General features: G+C 48.3%; 1 protein-coding gene across 1 annotated transcript in view; it reads left to right on the top strand.

The window, feature by feature from the left end:
• Positions 1 to 25522, top strand: part of SFXN5 (sideroflexin 5) — a gene marked incomplete at its 3' end in the record, with an annotated part of 68949 nt that overhangs the window by 15536 nt on the left and 27891 nt on the right. Inside the window, exons 3-6 of the mRNA XM_080613220.1 lie at positions 3950 to 4027; positions 21694 to 21720; positions 22942 to 22996; positions 25033 to 25058. Of these exons, the coding sequence (XP_080469346.1) occupies positions 3950 to 4027; positions 21694 to 21720; positions 22942 to 22996; positions 25033 to 25058 (186 nt within the window). The remainder of the gene's footprint in view (positions 1 to 3949; positions 4028 to 21693; positions 21721 to 22941; positions 22997 to 25032; positions 25059 to 25522) is intronic.

Here is a 25522-nt window from a genome sequence, read left to right as displayed (position 1 = left end):
GTTGGAAATGCCCGAACCAGCCTAAAAATCCCATTTGTTTCTCATATCTACAGTGCTTACAGCTTTCCAATGATCAACCAACATTCTTAACTGCTCTTTCATGTAGTTGGTCATTCCAGCTACTGAGCCCTGAGGGTCTTGCCCAAAAGAGCATGGCCATGTGTCCGTGCCATTGGATTTCATCCCATGTGCCCATTTCCCAAGGTCAGCATTGCTTATGTATGAGATCCTCAGCCTGTCTCAAGGAAGCTGTGTCACCAGTGCTGCACCGTCTTCATTCATAACTCTTGCTTTTTGTCCAGTGTCAGGAGGACTTGGCTCAGGTAAGGGCTCCTATCTCTGTCTGGGATGTTTGATAGATGAGGAAAAGTATGACCAGTGACTGGCCTTACTCATTGAAGTACTTGGAACAAGAATATTTGTGTTCCTAAACAACGTAGGCTCCTTCCAGGAAACTATTCATGCTTTCCCTCTGTCACTTGCATATGACTTTTTATTAAGATAAGTTTAAATTTTAAGACAAATTTAGCATTTGTGTGCATAAGGCAGGGGGGCTTAGAGTGAAGACGACACTGATTTTTCTTGCTATGTAGAGTCATAGAATGGTTTGTGTTGAAGGGACCTTAAAGCTCCTCCAGCTCCAACCCCTGCCACGGGCAGGGACCCCTTCCACTGGAGCAGCTTGCTCCAAGCCCCTGTGTCCAACCTGGCCTTGAACACTGCCAGGGATGGGGCAGCCACAGCTTCTCTGGGCACCCTGGGCCAGCGCCTCAGCACCCTCACGGGGAAGAGCTTCTGCCTAAGAGCTCAGCTCAGTCTCCCCTCTGGCAGGTTAAAGCCATTGCCCTTGGCCTGGCCCTACAGGCCCTTGTCCCAAGCCCCTCTCCAGGTTTCCTGCAGCCCCTTTAGGCACTGGAGCTGCTCTCAGGTCTCCCCTTCAGGAGCCTTCTCTTGTCCAGGCTGCCCCAGCCCAGCTCTCTCAGCCTGGCTCCAGAGCAGAGCTGCTCCAGCCCTCGCAGCATCTCCATGGCCTCCTCTGGCCTCGCTCCAGCAGCTCCATGTTTTTATATTGGGGTCAATGTGCACGGGACAGTCTGAGTCAAAGAGGGGGCAAGTTTCAGGCCAATACACCCAGAAATAGGGCAGAAACCAGGACTATATCACTTGTTACCAGTGGCACAGGGCTGTGAGCTTTGGCTGGCAGCGCTGACCTCACCATCAGCACCCAACACAAGCAAGCCCCATCTCGGAGCCCACGTTGTGCCAAGGGTGTAGTATTTTGCAGAGGTCATTCCTATCTGCTGTGAGCCCTATTTTGTGGCTTTGTACAGACTCCACTTGTGCTCGGGAGGTGCTAATTGCTGCAAGAATCAAACCTATAAAATACCAGGGCTGGAAATAGCATGGTGCTGCTGCTGTGAGCAGAGCCAGCGTCAACCCAGTGGCTCCGCTCCCAACGCGCTCGCTCCGTGCAGGAATTGCCACTCTTCCATATGTCTGGTGTGTTGAATGTTTTCGGGACAATAGTCATTCATTAATTGCTGCTTTCAGGTTGGCGCTTCCAAGGAAACAACAAAGTACTCTTTGATGTTGGCATGAAAGGGGGGCGAAGTAGTTTCCCTGCCACCGATCCCATGGATGCGAGCGCCTAATGAGCTTTGCCTTGTTTACAGGAGGGATGTGAGAGCAGAGCTGGCACTGCCTCGGCACGGTCACACACCAAGCACAGGGTTTAGATGAGCCACCATCACGCTGTGGGTGATTTTAGACAAAATACTCCGTGTTTATGGGATGTCCTCCAGGTTTAAGACCAGCAAAGCTGCCACAGCAGCAGGGCTAGTGCAGCAATCAGACCAAAGCCGATGTTACTCAACTGGATGACAGATAACCCGCGGGAGGCTTTTGAACGTGGTTAGCTGAGTGATTCGTTTGGCTTCAGATATTTGGGGGCCGTGATCTAGTGCTTCCTGCAGGCTTGGATAAGTGGATTTAACCCCCCTGAAGCTGCTCTTTGTATCCCGACTTGTTCCTCTTTATCTTAGGTTAATCTCTCTCTAATTTGGACCTCTCTACTTCTGCCCTGTGGTTTGCTTTAGTAATTTTTAATTGATTTCAAGAAATATATTTATCTCATGTAGAATGTGTCATAGAGTCATAGAATAGTCAGGGTTGGAAAGGACCTTGAGATCATCCACTTCTGACCCCCTGCCGTGGGCAGGGACACCTCACACTAAACCATGGCACCCAAGGCTCTGTCCAACCTGGCCTTGAACACCGCCAGGGATGGAGCATTCACAACCTCCCTGGGCAACCCATTCCAGTGCCTCAGCACCCTCACAGTAAAGAATTTCTTCCTTAGATCCAATCTAAACTTCCCCTGTTTCAGTTTGAACCCGTTACCCCTTGTCCTGTCACTGCAGTCCCTGATGAAGAGCCCATCCCCAGCATCCTTGTAGGCCCCCTTCAGATACTGGAAGGCTGCTCTGAGGTCTCCATGACCTCACATGTGTGTACATGTATGGCTTTAACCTGCCAGAGGGGAGACTGAGCTGAGCTCTTAGGCAGAAGCTCTTCCCTGTGAGGGTGCTGAGGCGCTGGCCCAGGGTGCCCAGAGAAGCTGTGGCTGCCCCATCCCTGGCAGTGTTCAAGGCCAGGTTGGACACAGGGGCTTGGAGCAAGCTGCTCCAGTGGAAGGGGTCCCTGCCCGTGGCAGGGGTTGGAGCTGGAGGAGCTTTAAGCTCCCTTCCAACACAAACCATGCTGGGATTCTATGATATACACTCTATAGTATATGCTATATATAATATAGTATCTATATACACACAAAGTATGTATTTCTGGAAGTTATTATATCTAGTTCTTGAAAGCATTCTGCATACATAAGCTACTCTTCAACTACAGAACACTTCTTTATATTTCTATATATACAGATAACTGTTTTGGGAGTGCATTGATGATTTTGACAGGCTGGTAGCACGGCTCAATGCCCTTGTGATCCCTTGAACACATGGAATGTGTTCATTCTTCTATTTTATCACAATGTGAGGAAAATCTTGGTTTACTCATGTATGTGTTTGACTTGGTGGTGATAGCCCCATTCTAACTCTTAACTGCAGCAACAACTGACGTTGTTGGTGTTCTTAGAGAGAATGCAACCGGTTGTGAGCCCCTGTCTGAATGAGTGCGGAACAGGCACTTTAAACAGCAACACAGGTCAGTGGGTCAGCGCAGTGGGACTTTGAGATCCATCTGAAGTGTATGCATTGGGGCTGCAGATAAATTAACTCAGCTTGGACTTCAGTGTGCAGTTACAAAGGGTGCTGTTACACTGCCTTGCAAGCTGTTGTATAGTAGCTCCAGTGGAGATGCTCTTCACAGCATCCCAGAGTGGTTTGGGTTGGAAGGGACCTCAAAGCTCCTCCAGCTCCAACCCCTGCCACGGGCAAGGACCCCTTCCACTGGAGCAGCTTGCTCCAAGCCCCTGTGTCCAACCTGGCCTTGAGCACTGCCAGGGATGGGGCAGCCACAGCTTCTCTGGGCACCCTGTGCCAGCGCCTCAGCACCCTCACAGGGAAGAATTATCTATTGCTCATCTTCACTGTTTTCTACCTTGAAGTGAGAACTTTCATCTCCAGGGTTTATCAGAGCTCTGGTGCCACACTGCGAACTCTCAGGTTTTTATGATGTGTTCCATGGACACAATGCAAGGGGCAGGTTTTTCTCTTTCCTCTTTTATTTCTCCCTCTATACCACTCGTGCAGTTAGATACAGAACAGCAGGACTGTACCAGCCAGCAAATCCACACATCCATCTTCTATATCATATGGTTAAAAATAAACCATAAGGTTTCCACCAAAGAACACCTAATTCTATGACTTCAATCCATTGCCCCAGTAAAACCATTCAGTGCAGGACCGGCATTGCAGATCTGCTGCTCTCTCATTTGCAGAGTCGTCTGAAGGAAGCTGTGCAGTTGTTGGAGGATTACAAACATGGGACTTTGCCCCCCGGGGTCACCAACAAGGAGGTAAGAGGAAAAAGCCTTTGTTAAACCTCTGCTTCTCTCCGTGCTGTAAAGCAGGGGAGGATGAGGTGACATTTCGGGCTGTGTTTGCATCACTGCAGGGCTTTTTGATGTTTCTACTGGTGGAATCCCTGCTCTTCTCTGCTTGGTTGGTTGTTGACTTGTTCAATGTGGCTTCTGGTCCCCTGCAGCTCAACTGCCAGTTTGTTATAGTGAATTTGGGTGGTTCTGAAGTTCCTATGTTCTAAATGTTGCTGAGCAGCAGTGATAGCAAAGGGTTTGCCATACAGACACACAGGTTTGCTGCTTTCAGCTGAAGGGAACCTTGCTGTCCTGTAGGTTCTGGTACCAGCAACTGTGGGGCATCAGCCCCATCTCCTACTGTGTTCCCGTTGGTTCTCATTGCTTTTCTTGATGGAAAGAAATGTTGTTTGGGCTGTGTATAACCCTCGGGATGCCCTCGTGTTATGGATTGTACCATCTGCAGTGGTACTTTGTGCTGGGTGGTGTTCCTGCCCTTGGGAAGCTGAAGGATGTTGTGGGTAGCCCACTGATGGGTAAAGTGTCACTTTTGGTAGCACTTGATTCTGCTTTGGGACAGAGCGGTGGGCTGGTGACGTCTCCAAGGTCCTGTCAATCCTGTTCTATGGACTTTTGTCTGGTCTCTGTCTATATATGAACACATGGAACTTGTGGAAGCAGGGATGACTATTGCAGAGACTGCTTTTTGAAACAAGGATCTTAACCTTCCTGTGGGCATTACCTCAAACTCTCCTCCTTGTCTGTCCATGTGTACACACCTGACCTGATGGGGCTCTTTTGTGGTGTGTGTACATCCAAAAGACTTCAGTCCTATGTAGTTTAATGTCATATAAAGAGCAGCCTGACTCGATTGTCAGGCTTGCCTCAGGAGATTAAAGAAGCAGCCGTGCCAAAGGACCAGTGTACCTCCCGCGTAAGCAGTGATGGAGATGGTGGAGAGCTCTTCCTCCATGCCCTGTTGGTCAAAGAGCCTCTTCTATTTTGTTCCACTGTTCAGGTGTGATAATTTCCTCTTACGAAAGACAAGTAGAGCAGGTGAATGAATTAAAAGTGGCATTCAGTTCAGAAAGTGGCTGCTTGTGTGGTAGGTGCTGGGTTGGGCAAGAGGCATGGCTTCAACAAAGCATCAACGTGAAATATCCCCTCCCTGCGTGATGTGCACTACGAGGCATTGCTCTCCTGGTCTTTTGATGTCACTGGATGCTTTCAGCCCTAATCTGACGGCAAGCAAAAAGGAGCTGGGGTTGAGGGAAGGAGAAGAGCAGAGAATGCTGCAACAGCAGTGACTCAGATCTCATCTGCCTTCAGGCAGATGTAACACAAGTCTTTTGCTGTGGCAAACCACGCAGACTTCTGACCTATATTTTGGGTTTGCTTAGTGACACCCTCAGGATATAGCCAGGGTTCAGTCAGAGCTCACTGAGAGAGCAAACACAAGTGTTTTGTGCCTTGTTTCCCTTAGTCATGACCACGTGTGCGGGAGGTGAACTTTGTTATGCAAGCTGAAGGGTTCTGAGCGTGCAGTGAAGGTATGGGACAGAGGAGGGGAGAAGAAGTAATAGAATCAGACTGGTTTGGGGTGGAAGGGACCTCAAAGCTCCTCCAGCTCCAACCCCTGCCACGGGCAGGGACCCCTTCCACTGGAGCAGCTTGCTCCAAGCCCCTGTGTCCAACCTGGCCTTGAGCACTGCCAGGGATGGGGCAGCCACAGCTTCTCTGGGCACCCTGGGCCAGCGCCTCAGCACCCTCACAGGGAAGAGCTTCTGCCTAAGAGCTCATCTCAGTCTCCCCTCGGGCAGGTTCAAGCCATTCCCCTGGGCCTGTCCCTACAGGCCTGAGCTTTCAGCTTTGCCAGTTCTACCCAAGAACTATAAAGTCCAGATGAATTGCATGACAATGGGTTTTCATCAAATGCTAAGTCTGTGGTGATGTCAGGCGTTGGGTACTTCTTGTCTTGATCAGCCAAATCCTCTCCTTTTGTTCTCCGAGAAGATCTAACAGTAAATCTGATGGCAACAGGGCTGTGGTTGCTGTCTCTGCATGGGAAGTGTAGGGCTGGATCCTGCACTCTGAGCATCACTTGTTGCAGGAGCAGAGGGGAAGGCAGAGAATGTGGGGAGATCTGGGCAGCTGGCAAGCTTGCCACTGCTGAATTAAATAGGAGTGTGGCAGATACATACAGCTCTAAGCGTCTCCTTAATCATTTTCAGAGCATCCAGTGCATCAGTTCATAGAATCATAGAACAGTTAGGGTTGGAAAGGACCTTGAGATCATCCAGTTCCAACCCCCCTGCCATGGGCAGGGACACCTCACACTAAACCATGGCACCCAAGGCCTCATCCAACCTGGCCTTGAACACCGCCAGGGATGAAGCATTCACAACCTCCCTGGGCAACCCATTCCAGTGCCTCACCACCCTCTCAGTAAAGAATTTCTTCCTTAGATCCAATCTAAACTTCTCCTGTTTCAGTTTGAACCCGTTACCCCTTGTCCTGTCACTACAGTCCCTGATGAAGAGTCCATCCCCAGCATCCTTGTAGCCCCCTTCAGACACTGGAAGCTGCTCTGAGGTCTCCACGCAGCTTCTCTTCTCCAGGCTCAACAGCCCCAACTTTCTCAGCCTGTCTCCATACAGGAGGTGCTCCAGCCCCTGCTCATCCTCGTGGCCTCCTCTGGACTTGTTCCAACAGTTCCATGTCCTTTTTATGCTAGGGACACCAGTTGATGGCTTTGGGGAGGGGAAGCATCTCACTTGCACAGATGCCACCCCAAAATTCTACTGCTGAACCAAGAACACTTGGAGAACACAGTTTTTACTGTCCTCAGGCTAAGTTTTACCAGTTTAATGGCCCTTCCCTGCACCACTCTCTGCAGGATGGACTCTGCTACAAGGCAGAGACAATTTGCAGTTGTTGTAGTGCTAACTCAAGGAAGGGATTCACTGCAGCTCTGGAGAGGTGCCCACTTTGTGGCTCACGTGCATGGGTTGATGTTGGAATAAAAGACTGAGGCGTCTGATGTTTGATGGAGCTGATAACTGAGTGTCACACACACCTCTGACGCACTGATGGAGATGCCACACGCTGGCAGGAGACCGGAGGATGAGAGGCAATTTGAGTTTTGACTGATCTTTTCCTTTCTTTTACCCCTCTTTGACTGTGAACAGAGTTAATCACCGCATGGCCACTGTGGGCAAGCATCTGCTGGAGCGGTGACTTGGCTCAGCTGATGTGGTGACACGATTGTATCTGAGAGAGGAGAAGTCGCTGTTGTTACTCATCAGAAAGGCTGGGTGGAACTTGATGGGGTTACTTAATGGCTTTGAGAAGTGGGATCTGCAGATCTGGCTGTCTCTGAAATCAAATGGGTCACAACAGGAAGCTAAAATGACCCAAAGAACTGATTTTATAGTCACAGAGTGGAATTCGTGTTTCTTCTGGATAAAATACAATTCTATAGAGAGGGGCTTGGGACAAGGCCCTGTAGGGACAGGCCAAGGGGAATGGCTTGAACCTGCCAGAGGGGAGACTGAGATGAGCTCTTAGGCAGAAGCTCTTCCCTGTGAGGGTGCTGAGGCGCTGGCCCAGGGTGCCCAGAGAAGCTGTGGCTGCCCCATCCCTGGCAGTGTTCAAGGCCAGGTTGGACACAGGGGCTTGGAGCAAGCTGCTCCAGTGGAAGGGGTCCCTGCCCGTGGCAGGGGTTGGAACTGGAGGAGCTTTAAGGTCCCTTCCAACACAAACCACGCTGGGATTCTATAATGTTCAAGATAGAAGCACTCAACTTCATTGTCTTTGTTTCAAAGCAGATTCAGGTTTGATTGCCAGAGCCACTTAGAGATGCAGTTGCCACCCCTATAACAGGTTCCTCAGGCACGGACTGGGTATAGCACGTGCTTAGAAGAGTTGCCTGAATGGTCTCTTAGGTTTCAGAATCGAAATCGCAAGCACCTTGGAAGCCTTTAAAACTAACAGTTTGGGTTAGAGTTTTAATGCATTAGCTTCCTAAGAACCCAACACTCCCCCCTAGATATCAGCTTTGAGACAAGTTGTTTTGACAGAGTTGTTTCACTAATCTCCTGACTGATCCACTTTTGTGCCACAGCACATTTGACAGTGTTCAAACTCCCTTTTTCTTCCCCCCCCTCATTCAGAAATTCCTGGTTCTCCTGAAGGATGGCAGGCAGGAGCTGGAAGCGTCACAACAGCTCAGCACTGTCCCTCTCGCTTGCTGAAATGGCTTCGCCGCATGAAAAATGGAAAATGTAAAAGCCTAAAGCTATGTAACGTCAAGTATCTCCTCCACACTTCTCTCTTTGACAGGGTTCTTACAGAGCAAGTCTTTCTCTGCTGCGCTTTCCAAGCAGGTTTTACAGAATGAGCTGAAATGGGACAATTATGGACTATCTGAAGGAGTAAAACAGAAGAGCCATCATCATCTCGAGAAAAACCACTCTGAAGAGCCCATAATTGTGCTTTGCTCCCATGGCCTATGACCATCTCTAAGCCAGTTTCCAGAACAGACACTGCTTTGCTCCATTTTACTCTCTAGGAGATGATTCATGGACACCGATGCTGCCAACACCTACATCTCTTCCAGGTCTCTCACACTCATCCAGTGGCTCTTGAACTGGAGTGATTTCAGTGCTCAGGAAGATGTCCATTAACTCAAAGTGGTAAAAACCTATTTCTTGGGCATCATTAGCAAAAAGGAAGAATTGATCTCTTACCTGTCAATAGCTGCTAGACTGCTGCTAGCTTTTGATTGAGGGCAACAATAGAGTTTGTTCCTACATTGGAAAGATGCTTTAAACCCATGGGGTTTATCACGAGTGGATTGTGTAGTCAGGAAACCAGAGGCCAAATAGCTGCATGATGAGTATTTATCATATTAGAGCAAGCAAACATGCTCCAGTCTCCACTTCTTCCCCTAAGCTTATTTACCCACCTCTTCCTTTGAATATATAAGAGCCAGGCTTGGGTTTTATTAGCTCTGAAGTTGAGCGTTTCGCATTCCCCTCATTAAAACCCCACCAACCAAAAACATTCTGTGGAGCAGCAATACCCCACGCTGTAATTAGGGCTCCTCTCTGACAGGCTCTTAGGATTTCATATTCTTTTCCTCTAAATAAGAAGATATTCTTGGTAATGCCACCAGTTGGGGTGTATTTCTGTTCTCCTGGTCGCTTGGGTTAGATAACTTGGCAGGATTAGAGAACGTGATTGCAGAACAAACTCCTTGAAGGCCTTGGGGAGGTTTGGTCTCCTCGTGGAGTGTTTTAGACTCATAGAATCACAGAATGGTTTGGGTTGGAAGGGACCTTAAAGCTCATCCAGTTCCAACCTCTCCTGCCCTTCCACTAGAGCAAGGTTGCTCCAAGGCCCGTTCAACCTGGCCTCGAACACTGCCAGGGATGGGGCATTCACCACTTCTTTTGGGTGGTCGTGTCTCTATGTTAGGGGATTGAATTCCACAGAAGTGTTGGATGGAAGAAACCGTGGTTTCTTTTAGCGGTTTAGAAGTGCAAAATGTGGCTGGGAAGGCTTCAAGAGAGCGGGTGAGTTCAGTCAACTTCTGCTCTTTGGTTCTGTTTGGTGACCGCATCCGTTGATGTCCTTCATTTGGCTCCCTCTGCAGAGAGTAAGGGCATCTGAAGTGGCACTGTGTCATGTGGTGGGGTGTATCCCCCTTCCTCTCCTGGTCCCAGAGCTAGAAAATAACAGGATCCTTAGAAGAGGAGGGAAGAAAAGGAGATGTATAGGATTCAGATTGATGGGAGAAACCGGTTCAGTTGTCATTTATGTTTTGGTATTTAAAGGGTGGCTACAAAGAACATGGAGAATGCTTTTTTACAAGGAATCCCATGGAAAAGACGAGGGGTGATGGGCACAAGTTACTGCTGCGGAGATTCCCACTGGACACAAGAGGAAAATATTTCCCAATGAGAACAACCATTGGAATAATCTCCCCAGGGAAGTGATGACTGCCCCAGTGCTGGACACTGTTAGGACTGGGCTGCACATGGTGCTGAGCCATCTAGTTTAGGTCGTGCTTTGCCTAAAAGCCTGAACGAGATGATCCTTGAGGTCCCTTCCAACCTGGTGTTCTGGGATTTTGTGATTTATGTCTTGTGTTTCCCATCTCTGTAGCTACTATTGTATTATTGCCTTCCTATAAGGATACCTTCATCTCCAGAACACCTAAAGGGTGCCTACCTAAAGCTGGAGAGGGGCTTTGGACAAGGGCCTGTAGGGACAGGCCAAGGGGAATGGCTTTAACCTGCCCGAGGGGAGACTGAGCTGAGCTCTTAGGCAGAAGCTCTTCCCTGTGAGGGTGCTGAGGCGCTGGCCCAGGGTGCCCAGAGAAGCTGTGGCTGCCCCATCCCTGGCAGTGTTCAAGGCCAGGTTGGACACAGGGGCTTGGAGCAAGCTGCTCCAGTGGAAGGGGTCCCTGCCTGTGGCAGGGGTTGGAGCTGGAGGAGCTTTAAGGTCCCTTCCAATATAAACCAGTCTGGGATCCTTTGCACTTTGTGCTCCCCATTGAAGTGGTCTCTGGTTACTCTTAAGCAACCTTTTCAGCTCACATTCCTTACAGGTCCCTCCATGCAAGGGAGGGATGTGCCAACATGCCCACCCCTGCTCCAACCTGGTTTTAATGGTGGTTTCCACTGGTGGCTCCCAGGGTTGGCAGAATCCATCCCTTTACACGAAGCTCCGGTGGCTGGTGCGAGCTGCGAGTGGGTAGGTGAAAATGACACACACAAGTGCACTGGGAGCCAATTTGCAGCAGAAGGTATAGACTGTAACATATCCAATTCTAAACAGGGCAGGCAATTCCCCCAACTGCCTCCTGGAGGGAATCTCTGCTGGAGTAAAAAGGTTTCATTTGAGGGAATAGTTTCTCCTATAAAAACAAGGGCTGTAAAATATCAGCCTGATAAAGGAGGAAGAACCAGCTTGTTAAAAGCAGGCGTTTTCCTTAGCTCAGGAGTGTCGGTGCTGAGGTTTAGCCTCAAACTAAAAGGCTGCACCAACTGCAGGGCATAATGATGTGGCTTTTGTCCTTTATCCTCAGGCTCCCTTTGCTAATTTGGAGGCTTGCATCTGTGTCCTCTGTGTGTGTGAGTCCCTTTCCCAACCTGTCCAACAGACCAGCACAGATTGGAGGAACAGATTGATGCTGGCATGTCAGCAGCGGTAAAAGTTATGAGAAGCAGCACTCGGCGGCTATCAGCTACAGCGAGATTGAAATCAATCCTGCTTTATGACACAGCTGCTTTCTGCTGGGTGATTTTTGTGCTCAGTACTGCAGAAAAGCCCTTTCAAAGGCTGGGGAACATGTGGACAACAGTGTTCAGGCACTAAGGATCTGCCTTGGAAGGACTGCAGTAAGGTAGAGTGCTGGCATTGTTCCATTATGAACTTCAGGCTGCTTTTCCCCCCTAAATAGCTTCTACTTTGATTTCCTTTGCTAGAATTCCCTGCAGTAATTCCATACTTGAACTACACTGCTGGCATGGCCAGCAAAACATGCCCTGAATCATTTTAGCCTTGGAGATTGGGGTACAAATAGCTGCTGAGCTGTCAGCTTAATATCACTGCCTAATACCGCTCCAGATATTGAACAGCAGTTGCCTGGGCTGATATTTGATTCAATATTTGGAGCAATATCAGGCTGATGAGCAAGTTAGGATCTGCTCCTTGATTTGCCCCATTTCTAGGTTCGTACCACTCTGTTCTAAAACCTTAGTATCTAAAGCAGAAGTGGAATACAGTCTAAGGAATACAGTGATGAAGGTCTATTATCCTCTTCTCCCTCCCCTCTGTCCCTCGGTCCTCATCGCCGGCTGGCACCCCAGCTTCTCCCTATGGTCCTGCCAGCAGAGAGAGGTAAAGAGCCACAGAATAGCAGAAGTGTCTGAACAAGGACTCTGGAGAGTGAGGGATGCTTTTTCTGTGCAAGGCTTTTTATGAGCATGGGGCCAAGAAGAGGTTTAAAACCTCGGTTAAATAACTAAATGCAACCTTTGTACGTAAGCACCTACAGAGTTGACTCTGCCCTCCACTGTGCACCCGCAAGGGAGATGGTACCTATTAAATTCATCATTCCCCTGAACTTTATATATGAACTGGTACAAATTTGTTCTGTGCCCAGAATATTGCAAGGGAAAGTGTGATGCCATGGCAGCGTGAGCTGATCTGAGGCAGCACTGCCATGTCTCTGTCTCCTTTCCTCCCGGCCATGTGTTCCCACCTCCTTGCTGGCTTGCACTGGCACAGCTGGTTCAGAGAGCTGCTCTTAATAAAAACTGAGCCTCCCTTCCCCCCTGCTCCCAAAATGCTTCAGTTTTGACTCAAGCAGCTTCCTGGATTCCAAGCTATCTGCTCTGTGTTGTCTGTGCAACGTGGGGGATGGAGCGTGCGCTGAGGATGGGGATGCTGGGGCCATGAACGTACCCCAGCTTGAGCTGCTGAACAGGAGGTAAGTCAGTGATGGAGGTAGGGAATTAATCCAGGATTCGTGGAACTAAGGCTAAACATCTTAATCTGTGGATTTTAAGCTCTCAGACACTAGATATTTAGATCTTTGATCCATCCACCTTTGCCTACTGTAGGATCAAAGGTAATCCAGGCAGGAGGGGACTTGAGGAGGTCATCTAGCCCCACACAGGTCCCTAGATGTACTCTTGGAAATCTGTCTGTTCATTTAGCTGTATGTCTACTTATAGATGCGTGTGAAGATGCATATATGATGCGTATAGATGAATATGTATTTATTAGGAAACAAGATAGGAGAAAGTCAGCTCTTTTACCTGACTTTGTGCCCGTAGAAACTCCACCCTGAAAGCTTCACCCCTTCATCATAAGGGGGTGGTTTGAGAAGGGGAAAAACCCCCTAAATTCCAAGTAAAGCCAAACGGAATGATCCATGGTGAGAGGAAAAATGCAGCTTCTTGAAATTGTCCCTTGGAGACAGACATTTGCTATTCTCCAGCCAGCCCCTTCCTGCGAGCGTTGGCGGAGCATGAACCGCGGTGTGTCACTTGTGACTTCTCACTCTTCAGCCTTTCCAAATGCAGTTTTGGCAACTTGCTGTTTTGAAACTGTTTCATTTCTTCCCCATTAGTATCAGTGAAGTGAAAAGAGGCTCACCAGCTTAATGGGCATATATTTATTACTGTGTTCTGCCTTCAATCATGTTAGCAGCGGGAAGAGCCGCTCATGCTGTCCCAGACACAGCAGAGAACAATGAATCTATCAGAGTCTAAACAGCATCCCTTTTGGAGAATAATAGCTTTTCTTAACAGTGTTGATGAAGAGCGAAGAGGTCCATTTGCAGTAAACTGTAATTTTTCCCCCCCTCTGGTCTCTTGCAGGATGCGATAAAACGTAGATGCATCAGTTGTCCTGCTGCTTCCTTTCCTTGGCAAGAAAGTAGCTGCTCCAAGGGCTGAGCTTGGACCTTCTCTCTGCTGCTATCTGTGATGGTCTAAGATAAATTGAATGCTTTAGGTGTCATTTCCAGACTGTCAGAGGACAAAAGGCACCCAGGGAGCTTAGATAGAAGGTTAACACACCTTGAAGGAACCAGGTTAGATGGTACTGTTGATGCTCCTACTCAGTTACAAACCGGCTTTGCTTCATCCCATCAATTGAGGATTAAGAGTTTATCTAAATCCCATCTAGATTACAAATCAGATAAGATTTACAAGCTCTGCATGGCTAAAATAAGCTGAAACAAAGCTGATCCTGAGCAACCTGGTTGGAGCAGCGAGCCTGGTTTCCTAAGGTGCTTTTAGACGATGCAACGGCATCTAAGTTCTCCACCCTTGGTGCAAGTGATGCTTTTCAGCGAGTGCTTCTTATTCTGCTTAAGCCTTCCCAGTAGAGTGCTGTGAGGATTAATTAGTTAATGTTTATTGAGTGCTGCAAAGCTGCAAAGTGTTATTTAAGTGCAGTCTTTTTTTATCAGTCGGGACTTGCTGCTGGTTCCACCTACACTTGGGTTTGTAGCTGTGCAAATCTGTGCATTGCACTGGAATGGCTCGTGCTTTACAATGCAATTCCCAACGCCGAGGCACTTGTCTCGCCCTGCTGCTGTGCAGGTATCTCAGCTGATGCTCTTCAACATGTGGATTTGTTTGAAGGTTTTATGGTCCTGCAGATGGGCAGCAGCTCGTGGTGCTCTGACTCAACAACGCTCAGGACTGGGGATGCATTTTCCATTGGAATCCAAGAAAAGCAGTGGCTTCTGGTGCCTCTTGTGCTGTCTTATTTCAGTGCTAGGTACAGGGCATAAAATGTGTAGAGACCCTTTGTGGTTTATCCCATGCGTTGGAGCGTTTGAGCTTTATCACCTTAGAGCTGAAACCTTTCTAACATAAAGATTATTACGAGTAGGGTTGTAAAAGGTTCGTTGTTGAAGTTTCTTACTGAGGAGCAAGTGCAGACAATGGTTTATGTGACCTTGTTGTCCATGTTTATCAGTAGAGCCAGACTCCATAGAAGGAACCATAGAATGGCTCGGGTTAGAAGGGGCCTTAAAGCTCATCCAGTTCCAACCCCCTGCCACAGGCAGGGCCACTTCCACTAGAGCAGCTTGCTCCAAGCCCCATCCAGCCCCATCAGATTCCATATATATTAGCAGGTGGGATTAAGCACATCAGGTGACGTTAAATGTGGAATGAAAGGATTTGGGATTCCACCACTGTAGATCTCTAGACCTTGCCAAAAGCATTCAGCCCTGACCAAATGCTTTGGCTGGAGCTTGGGGTGTGCATTTGTCTCTATGTCTCTATCACCTTTTGAGAAGTAGATCTGGGGACTGAAGCTGGAGAGAAGTGAGAGAAAGCCAAACAAAGCAGGAGTAATCACACTCCTAATGGAGGGAGAAGCAGAACACGTTGTAGCTCTGTTGGGCTGCACCTTGGCTTTGACAATGGTGGTTAGTGTTAGTGAAATACTAAGAATACTTCTTTGTTTTCATGGGAGCTGCTGAGAGGTTCTGGGGTGGATCTTCATCCATAGCAGTGTAAACTTAACAACATTAAAGGATCTGAGAAGTGTAGTGAAATAAAAGTGATGTAATATCAATAAGAAGCACTTCTTGTCCGGGATGGACCTCCTGTTTCAGTGGTGAGGCCATGGGTGCGTGTTCTTCTCTAGCTACTTTTGATGCAGACTCTTCTTCCTTGGCAAAAAGGCTGCAAGGAGCAGTTTCAGTGCGGAATGTCCCATGGTACTGCTGGGAAAAGGGATCATGGGAGTTTTCCAGTGTGTTTAACCTTATAATGGAGATGGATATGAGCTATCCCTGCTGATGGGATGTGGTGGAGCTGCTGCTGAGTGCTTCTGCATCAAGCTGGTGGCCCTGAGGAAGGGCCAGTTCTTTTCAGCTGGATTTGCAGATCTGTTTGGCAGAGTTGTAATGCTAAAGTCTGGGATTCCTAAATGTTCTAACATAAAATCTTCAACTTTCACCGAATTCCTGTTGGAATCTAAGGAAACTGTACCTTTGCAATCCATGCCGAAAGCAGTACGAGCTCTGGGTGCTTGATGCTTTGGGATGTTTTTACATCTTAGACCCAAATCCACTTTGAGCCAAGGACAAGTGTCAGGTCTTGAACCTGGGAAAACACAATCCCAGAGTGCAGCACAGGCTGTGATGTGCTGGGCTGGGAGAAGATCTGTGGAAAGGGTCCTGGGGGACACAAGCTCAATAGAAGTGAACAGTGTGCGGCTGTGGCAATGAAAGCCAACAGGGTGCTGTGGAACATCAACAGGGGCATCACCAGCAGAGATAAAGACGTGGCTAAGGAAGCTAGAGTGAAGGTAAAACTCACTCAGAGTCATCACTATCACTTGATGTGATGGGGGTTGGAACTGGATGATCTTAAGGTCCTTTCCCACTCGAACTATTCTATGATTCTATGGTGCCAGATCCCTGCTGCTGCTCTGAAGTGCTCCTCAGTGAACTCTCCAAGCACAGTAAGTTACACCTTTGGAGCAAGGGCTGCTTTTTTCTTCCTGTTTTCCTCTGGGTTTGTATCATTTAAACAATTGGGGTTGTTGGAAAGCGCATCTGTTGGAGCCTCTCCCTCTGAACGGCCGCAGACATGAAAACAGCTCTCGAGAATGAGTTTTGCTGCATCACACGTTCTGCTCCCGACACCCAATATTTGGAATTCAGCGTGGGATAGATAACCTGAGCTCTGCTTTAATAAACCTTGTGACTCCTGGAGTGTGAAACTACTGGCAGCTTCTGATGGGGTGTGAACTCCAGGCTGTTACCTTATGAAAAGCAAGGTTTTGCGGGTACAGGTGGGGTCTCAAAGGCTTAGAACCTTCCTCATGGGGTGGGAAGGGGAGGAGGAGATTTTGAGGTGCAACTCTGTCTATGCTTGACTGGACAGATGAGGTAAATCAACTGAAAGTACTCATTCTTTGGAGTATTTCCTCTTCAGCATTGTCTATACTAGAGGAAATCTGGAAACTTATGATGGTGCAAAGTCTGACACAGGTAGACCACTTAGACTTTGCTTAAACTGGTGTGTTTTCTCTTATGCGTAGAGCTCATATATTCTCCATTAGCTCTTTGAAATAGCTGTGTCTTGTCATTAATGTTTAATGTGTGGTTAATCAGGAAGGGATTTTCTCCATAGAGTTCTTCCCTGGCAGTGTTCAAGGCCAGGTTGGACACAGGGGCTTGGAGCAAGCTGCTCTAGGGGAAGGTGTCCCTGCCCGTGGCAGAGGGTTGGAGCTGGAGGAGCTTTAAGGCCCCTTCTAACCTAAACCAGTCTGATTCTATGATTTAGTGATCCCTGACATGGCATATCCAAAGCACATACTCATGGATTTGAGATCATTTCAGTGTCTACTACTGTATTGTGCAAGGGATGTGCAGTTGAGGGAAGGAAGCATTAGAGCATCTACTAGAGATTCCCAGCATCAAATCTGCCTTCGTGTCCCCATTGAGCACAGGGAGGTGATTGCTGGCAACACATGGAAGTAGGTTGTGTGAATCTGTTGGTGCTCTCCTGACCGTAACCAGTGGAGGCCAACTTAAGCAACATATTAAATGCCTTGGATACAGCAAATGCACTCATGTAGGGCAGACCTGGCCAATTGTTTAAGCAGTGTCGGAGCCTGCTAGAAAGAAGGGTGAGCAATTTGTTAACTTGGGCTTCTAATCCTGGTGAAACTTTGGGTAAAGGGGAAAAAAATCCCACCTTTGATTCCACAAACACAAAATCCTCCTGTATTTAACAAGAGGGAGGTTATTGCTTTAAAGCTGACTGGTACCCTTTGTACTGTGTTTGTGGTGGCAGGTGTTAGCTAATGGATTGGGGCTGGGTAGATTCCTTAAATAAATACTTTTTTGGGAAAACTATCTCCAAGCTGCAATTCTGCTGCTAAATAAGGAGTGCTAATGAATGTCTTGTCAAGGAAAGATCCTATCTGTTCCCCCAAAGTTGCTCTAGTCTCTAGCTCTTTACTGCAGCTTTGGTTCGCTTTAGACGGTGGCAGCTTTCGATACTCTTCTTAAGCACGGTATGCTTCTGTATAACTGAGTTCAGTTCCTGAGCCCAGGGCTTTGAAGCTCTCTGCTGGAGGTGGTGAGTATCCCTTCCTTGAAAAACTGTAGGAAAACCTGGAATCCTGGGACGGATGCATGAAAATCTCATTCGTGAGTGCAGCTTTCTGAAACGATGGTGCTGGAAGCACTTGCAAACGGTCCTGGAGCTGATTCCTCCATGACCAATGGGAACAATCAGCCATTGGAATAATCTCCTAGGGAAGTTGTGGATTCCCCAACACTGGACACTGATAAGAATGGTCTGGACAGGGCGCCGGGCCATCTACTCTAGGTCCTACTTTGCCTGGAAGGGTTAGAACAGGTGATCCTTGAGGTGCAGCCCGCTGGGGTTCTAGGATTGATGATATTTACTGTGAGGGTGCTGAGGCGCTGGCCCAGGGTGCCCAGAGAAGCTGTGGCTGCCCCATCCCTGGCAGTGTTCAAGGCCAGGTTGGACACAGGGGCTTGGAGCAAGCTGCTCCAGTGGAAGGGGTCCCTGCCCGTGGCAGGGGTTGGAGCTGGGTGAGCTTTAAGGTCCCTTCCAACACAAACCATTCAGTGATGGCATCTCCATGAAGCAGGGCCCGTTCTGTCCCAGTGAAAGGTTGCAATAGCTACAGGCTAGAGACACTTGTCCATTACTGCTTGCTAATGCAGCTGAGGGGATGGTAGAATATGTTAACAGTGCTCCAAAGCTGCTGTACTCTTGTCCTCTGGGATTCATTGGTGTAAACCCATATTTCTTGCACACAAATATGAATGGTGGCAAAACCCTTGTGTAGCTCTGAGCCAGTAATTGTAGAATCCCAGAGTGGTTTGGGTTGAAGGGACCTTAAAGCTCCTCCAGTTCCAACCACGGGCAGGGACCCCTTCCACTGGAGCAGCTTGCTCCAAGCCCCTGTGTCCAACCTGGCTTTGAACACTGCCAGGGATGTGTATTATCCAGCAAAGCTAATGCAGAGGAAGCTGATCTATTACAGGACACCCACCCAGTACAGGCTCTCTATATTTAGAGATCACAGACCTAAATGTACCATAGATCAGGCATGAATCTGGAGTCGTTCCATGTGCTCCAGTTGAAGATGCTTTGCATTCACGTGTGTGTGTAAATGGGATCAGAATCCGGCTGCTGCTCCAAGGTGGCCGGAGAGAGCGTGAATGAAATCCCCAGCAAAAGCAGAGCTTTGCTGTCAGAACCGAGCCCCCCCAGCTGGCAAAGCCTCACCAGAACACTGGAGCTCCTGAGGGATGCTGCAGACAGAAAAGGAATTAGAGGATAAAGAAGTGAAAATGAGCTGGCAGGAGCGTTAGGTGACTCATCAGGTGCATCTTGCAAAGTCTCTTTCTGAGAAGTAATGAAATCCCATGTTCTAACAATATTTGCACTGCAGCAGGGAAATGCATAAATATTGGGCTCAATTAATGAAATGAGAGAATTTGACCAAAAACGCCGTAGCGCTGGCTCAGAAACCAGCCCTCTTCCTATTTGCTGCACTTGGTCCTTGTAGTTGGAGAGGAAAAGCCCATGTTTTCCTTTCACATCCAAGATAGGCGAGACCCGGGCAGCCACATGGTTGCTTTGGGTAGTCACCTGCAGCTCCATGTCACCCCATTGACTTCCATTGTCACCCCATGGAAGTTCTTGAGCTGATGGGCAGGTGGATGTAGAAAACCCCTTGTAGGTATCTGGGCAGGAGCCTCGCACCCTTCGGATTTCAGGGTTGGTGAGGGTAGACACATCTTGTCTTTTCCAGCCACAAAAGTTGTATCTTTGTGTCCCTCAGTCCCTGGTTTTTAACTGTAGGATGGAGAATAATGGTTTGCCTTCAAAAGGAAGTTTGCCTTAGGGAAGAGCTGTGTGGATATGTGCATCAAGCCTGTGACATTTAGATACTCCAGTAACTGTACGTGGTGGAGTTCATCACAGAGCTTCAATTCAGGGGTGAGAGCTGGATTTGTGAGCGGAATACTGGGGTTGCTGTATCAGGGGGTGAATTGATGCCATTTATAGAAGAGTAATTGCCTTATTGCAACAGTATTTTAATGGGTTTATATTTGGGGGAGGTGCTAAACCTCGGGTGAGGAAGAAAGGCAGAACAGGGCTTAATTTATACCATAATGATAATACCCTCACAAAGTTTGCTGATGACACCAAGCTGTGTGGTGCAGTTGACGTGCTGGAGGAGAGGGATGGGATCCAGAGGAACCTGGACAGGCTGGAGAGGTGGGACCGTGTGAACCTCATGGACTTCAACAAGGCCAAGTGCAAGGTCCTGCCCATAGCCTGGGGCAATCCCCAGCACAAACACAGGCTGGGGTGGACGGGATGGAGCAGCTCTGGGAAGATCTTAGAGCAGCTCCAGTGCCTAAAGGGGCTCCAGGAAACCTGGAGAGGGGCTTGGGACAAGGGCCTGTAGGGACAGGCCAAGGGGAATGGCTTGAACCTGCCAGAGGGGAGACTGAGCTGAGCTCTTAGGCAGAAGCTCTTCCCTGTGAGGGTGCTGAGGCGCTGGCCCAGGGTGCCCAGAGAAGCTGTGGCTGCCCCATCCCTGGCAGTGTTCAAGGCCAGGTTGGACACAGGGGCTTGGAGCAAGCTGCTCCAGTGGAAGGGGTCCCTGCCCGTGGCAGGGGTTGGAGCTGGAGGAGCTTTAAGGTCCCTTCCAACCAAACCAGGCTGGGATTCTAATGATAACATCTTAAAGGCGGATGCCTGTGTTGCAGAATAGGAGCACTGGTGTAGGCATTCTGGTGGGTAATCCTGAGCTCTCCAAGCAAAAAGAGCTATCGCTGTCTTTGCCTTTATCAGCAGCAAGAGCAGAGCTCCCAGGTTACCCTACCCTTGCTTTGGCACGGCTACAACTGTTGTTGGAATCATTTGTCTGGTTTCTGGCGTCCTCGATGCGGGAGGATGTTGACAAATTGGAAAGATGCAAAAGAGCCACGAGGGTGGTTTCGAGATTGGAAACGTGCCTTGCCAGCAAACAGGCAGTCTCCTGGCTCGGGTGGATTCTGGACTTATTTTCCCTTACATGCAGGTTAAAGGGTGCTTTCAACAGCTCCAAGTACCTGGGTGAGGAACAAAAATAGACGGTGCTGGAGGCTGTCAGACAGAGGTGGAACACAAGCCGGTGCTGATGTTGAATCCAGCCTTGAGCTGAACAGAAAGGTTTTTCATAGTAAAAGCAATGATTTATTGGGGTATTTTACAGGAGTCCTGGGGTTTCATCCGTCTCTGGAATTTCATACATCAAAATCAGGATTTTTATTTGTATTTTAGAGCTTATAATTTGCATTTGGGTAGAATTCATGGAGGAGAGCCCTCTGGCTTTCTTAGGCAGGGGCAAACTATGGGTTTACATCTATGCCAAAGCACCTCTTGATGTTGCGCACCTCCTCATTGGTTCTAGCTGCACCTTACATGGGACGTTGTTTCCTCAGTGCTCATAGATCTTCACTGCCTGAGCCAGATCTGGGGTGTTTCGATGCTGCTGAGTGACACTCAGTAAATCGCAGTCGGCGCTCGTGAGAGTTTTAGCTGAGATTTCTCCCCTTGACGAGCGCTTTGCGGTGCGTTTCCCTTGTGAGGGATGAAAACTCCTGGTGCTTTATTCTGCAGCCAGGTTTGATGTGAAGAGACGCTCGTCGCCTTTCCCTGCAGGGCTTCCTTGCTCCACCTTTGTTCCCCAGCAAGCTTTGGTTTCCGCAGGAAGCTCGTCCAAGGAGAGGCTGTGCTAATTTTACCTTGAGATCTCCGTGCGGCTGTTACCGAGATGATTCTCAGTTTGTAAAGCTCAGAGCAGAGCACAAAGTCTGGCTGTTACTCTTTATCACTCAATATAAAGAGAACATGATCTCTCTCTGGCTGATCGGACTGGCCATGCTCATATGAAGGAGCTCAATGTGTCTTAAGCATCTTTAAATGCATCCAGGAAGGATGCTGCAAACAGGTCTGTTTAAACGCAGTCATTCATTCACTACAACAGCTCAAAGACGAATATTTGGGGTTTCACTGCTTGGTTTTTTATATGTAATATTCTCTTTTCTTTCTTTCTAGCTGTGGGGAGCTCAAAAAATCAAGCAGGTAATACCCGTTTTGTTCCTATCTGATGATTATTGTCAACCCTTGCTGTTTTCTTTCCTCTTTGCTAAGTGTCGCTGTCCTCTTCTCCGCTATTGACTTTGCCAGTCGCTGTTTTGTCTTGCCACAGGAATGTAAATGCAGCAAACACTTGCCACCAAAGGCTCTGATTTTTTTCCCTCTTTGTATTTATATATTTTGATGTCTTCATTTTCTCCTTCCTGTCTAGTCAAGAGATTTCTTGTCTCCAGTCTTTTGAAAATAGTTTGACAGTTCCTTGGTAAGGTTTGGAACTGTGTCGTACCTCCCTCCTCTGCAATCCCAGATCACTTGGGGATGCTTTTTTCCTCCCCAGCCACTTAGTGCCAGTGCAACCTCCTGTAAAATGAGGTGGAAAATGATCCAAGTGACCTTGGTTGTCTGTTTATTAGGAAAACATTTAGGACTGCCATGGATATCGGGCTGTCCACAACCACCAGCGCTGGTTGAGGAGCTGTGGTTACACATAAAGGTTGAATAAACCAGCAAATCCAAATCCTGTGGCACATGAGGGGGTTTTATTTGAGTGACCCTTATGGTGACAACCAGAGAGGACAGCACCTGTAGGGTTTTTATCCCACCTCTGATCCTGAAGCGGCATTTCAGACTTCCTACAACATACTCATGCAGACGCACCTGCAGATGGAGATGCTCCTTGGAATGCATCCATCGCGGCAGAGCCACACCAGTCCTTATGGGGGTCTCCTGCACCCGTTTGCTTTCTGAGCATCACAAAGTGATTTACAACCAAGCAGGCAGCCCTGCCCTCCCCATCCTTCTGCCTCAGCGAGGGCTTTTCCTTTTGTAGAGCAGTGTTTCAGCCAGGACATCGAGCTGCATCTCAGTGGAGATGCTGAAAACAGGTTTCCCTTTTCCCCTCCTCAATCTGCTTTTCTCCCCCTGGGGTGAAGGTGTAGCATTGGGGGACATTATGGTGCCAAGAAAGAGCCACTTCTTGTATTTCAAGTTAAATGATGTATTCTGCATTATCAACTTACACTCAATGACTTCAGGAGAGGGACAAGCAATGGTGGGAGGTTTGGTGGAGGCTCTTGAACAGTAACTCCCTTGGTTGAAAGCAAGGAGGGTGCTGAGTACTCGCTGGTGGAAGATGCTGTTTGGAGAGGCTGAGCACTGCCTTTGCTGCTGTGCCTTCACCCTGTCTCTCTGCTGACTCTTTTCCAGGCCATCATCCATCCCGACACAAATGAGACCATCTTCATGCCTTTCCGAATGTCAGGTACAGTATGTCCCAGCCGGGCCAACATGAATATTACTGGGAATATGTACAAAATCCCTTCTTTTTTCCTCCTGTTTCTGAATTGCAGCTTGTAAATGTTTAGATTAAGCTCAGAATGTAATTCAAATGCCCCAGTCCCTTTGCAGCTGAGGAGAATTGGGATCCTAAATGCCTATGGGAGATTTAGGGCTTCATATTTTCCTTTCCTTCAGAGGTTCTAACGTGAACTCAAGCATTTGGCATTTTTGAGGCATCCAACACCATATTGGGCACGTTAATTCTGTAGTAAATAGCAAAGCTTGATGCCCAATGACCAGTTTATGGGTTTACTCTCCAGGAGAGAATGGGATGAGCCCTATTTTACCATGTGCCTAATAGCCATGCCATGGGGAGCCAGGAAGTATCAGCTTCCCTGTGGCTTATTCAGGTTGCTTAATGATTAAATCCTTGCCTCCTCCTTCCCACATTGGGGTGTCTCTTTGCCATGCACAGGTCCACAGCTACTTCTGCTGTGGGTTGAATAGCACCTCTCTTGAGGAGGAAGTTTGGCCTTTGGCTTTTTCCCAAAGGACCTACTTAAATAAATAGGGCTTTTCCCATGTTTTTTGTGGGAGCATCTTCACCTGAATGCTGGGCATAAGGGGAATATAACAGGGTTGATGGGTTTTGCTCTCCAGTTCTTTGTAGAAGGGTGATGCTGAGGGTGAAGTGGAGGGAAGAAAAGCCAGGACCCGCAGTTTGCTGGTTCTATATTTCTTTCTTTGTTTAATTATTCTTCCTCTCAGGTCTTTGCCCCTTTTCTGACTGTAAATTGGATCCATGAGGCTTAATTCAGGAATATCGAGACCTTCTAGTGGAAGTCATAGAGATGAATTATAATTAGCACAGAAATTGGCAGACTTAGCAGGGGGAAAATGTGAAGCATTTGATTTTTGTGGCACTCAATAGGATTTGGGGTAAAGGCTTATCTCTAATATAGAGCTTTAACTTAGACCTGTGATTAAATAGTCCTTCCCTCTTCCATGATGCTACTACACTTTCTTCAGCTTACACCCTCTTGCTTCTTCTACTGACCTAGAAATCAATGAGCTCTCCTGCTATAAAATCACTCATGGAGAGGTTGATGAAGCAGATGGAGAAAGAGGAAGATACCACCTCTGGCGGCCTCTGCTCCTTAACTGGCATGGGCTCTGCAGCTTGTTAGATGGCTTCATGAGCGGCTTTGGCATGCTGTAGTGGTGGGACCAGGTTCAGCAAGAAGGGAAGGGGCATGGAAAGCTGGAGAGTGTTCTCCTGGGTTAGTGAGGGTAGGTTGTGGGAGGGTCTGATGAGCAACAGAGCTGGCACAAGGAAGGGAACAGATTGTGTGACTGAGCTTGGGAAGGGGGGCAGGATCTCCCCCTTCCCATGGCAGCAAGCCACTAGGTCAGCTCAGATAGCAGCATCCAGCTCCTCCTGCTCCGGACCGAGCAGCTCCTGGTCTGAGCTCTCATCCCTTTGCTTCTGATGATGTGAGGTTTTGCTGGCTGCTGAGCCCGGCTCAACTACATGATGCCCTCTGAAGTGCCAATGCTATGTACTGGAACAGACTGGCCTTACTGGAGTAAGCTTTAGGGTCTAGATGATACATGCTTCAGGGGAAGTCTTAGACCACAACCCAAGAGAAGCAGATGGAGGACGGGAAGGAGATGAGGAAAAATCAGGAGTCTGCTCTAGTTGGTGCTTGGTGCATCAGTCCGTGTCCCGATGGTGGTGAAGAGCTGGTGGAAGCGAGTGCAGCCCATCATGCCAGGTTTGAATCATGAAATGGTTTGGGTTGGAAGAGACTTTAGAGCTCATCCAGTTCCAACCCCTGCCATGGGCAGGGACACCTTCCAGTAGAGCAGGTTGCTCCAAGCCCTATCCAACCAGGCCTTGAACACTGCCAGGGATGGGGCTTTGACTGCTACCCTGACCTGATCCGTGTCTTAGATAGGATGTTTTTCCATCCCAAAACTATGTATTAAAATGAATGCATCTCTTCTTGTTTTTCATAGGTTACATTCCCTTCGGAACACCCATCGTAAGTATTTTAACATCTCTCCCCATTTTGTTTGCAAGTACCAAGAAACACATGTTTTAGCACTCCACATACCACCTACATGCTCCCACAAGGGTTCCCATTGCATGTTAGCAAGGTCTTCACCGTGTTAAACCTGCCCTGTGCACGTTGTGCTTGAGGTTACTCATCTCTTGAGCGTCATTCACTCAGCCCCGTGCAACATCTTCAGCTTCGTCTTTCCCTTCTGGGAAAAGGGAAGACCGAGATGAGCTCATTGCCTGCAAAATGCAACTTCTGCAACTCTCAGAGCTCAGCTTTGGACACTTCTGTTTCTGTTTTGGGGTTTCATTTGCATGTTTTACAAGTCTCTCTCTGAACGTGATGAGCTGCAGCACGGCGAGGCCCGTGTCGTGCGCTCCCGGCTCGATTAATTACAACAGCGAGTGCTTTCCATGGGGTTACTGCTGAGGGTGCTTGGAGTTTGT

Source organism: Psittacula echo, assembly GCF_963264785.1.
Source record: "Psittacula echo genome assembly, chromosome: 1".
NCBI classification, from domain to species: domain Eukaryota; kingdom Metazoa; phylum Chordata; class Aves; order Psittaciformes; family Psittacidae; genus Psittacula; species Psittacula echo.
The sequence above is the reverse complement of the archived record's forward strand: the minus strand, read 5'-3'. Positions and strand labels throughout refer to the sequence as shown.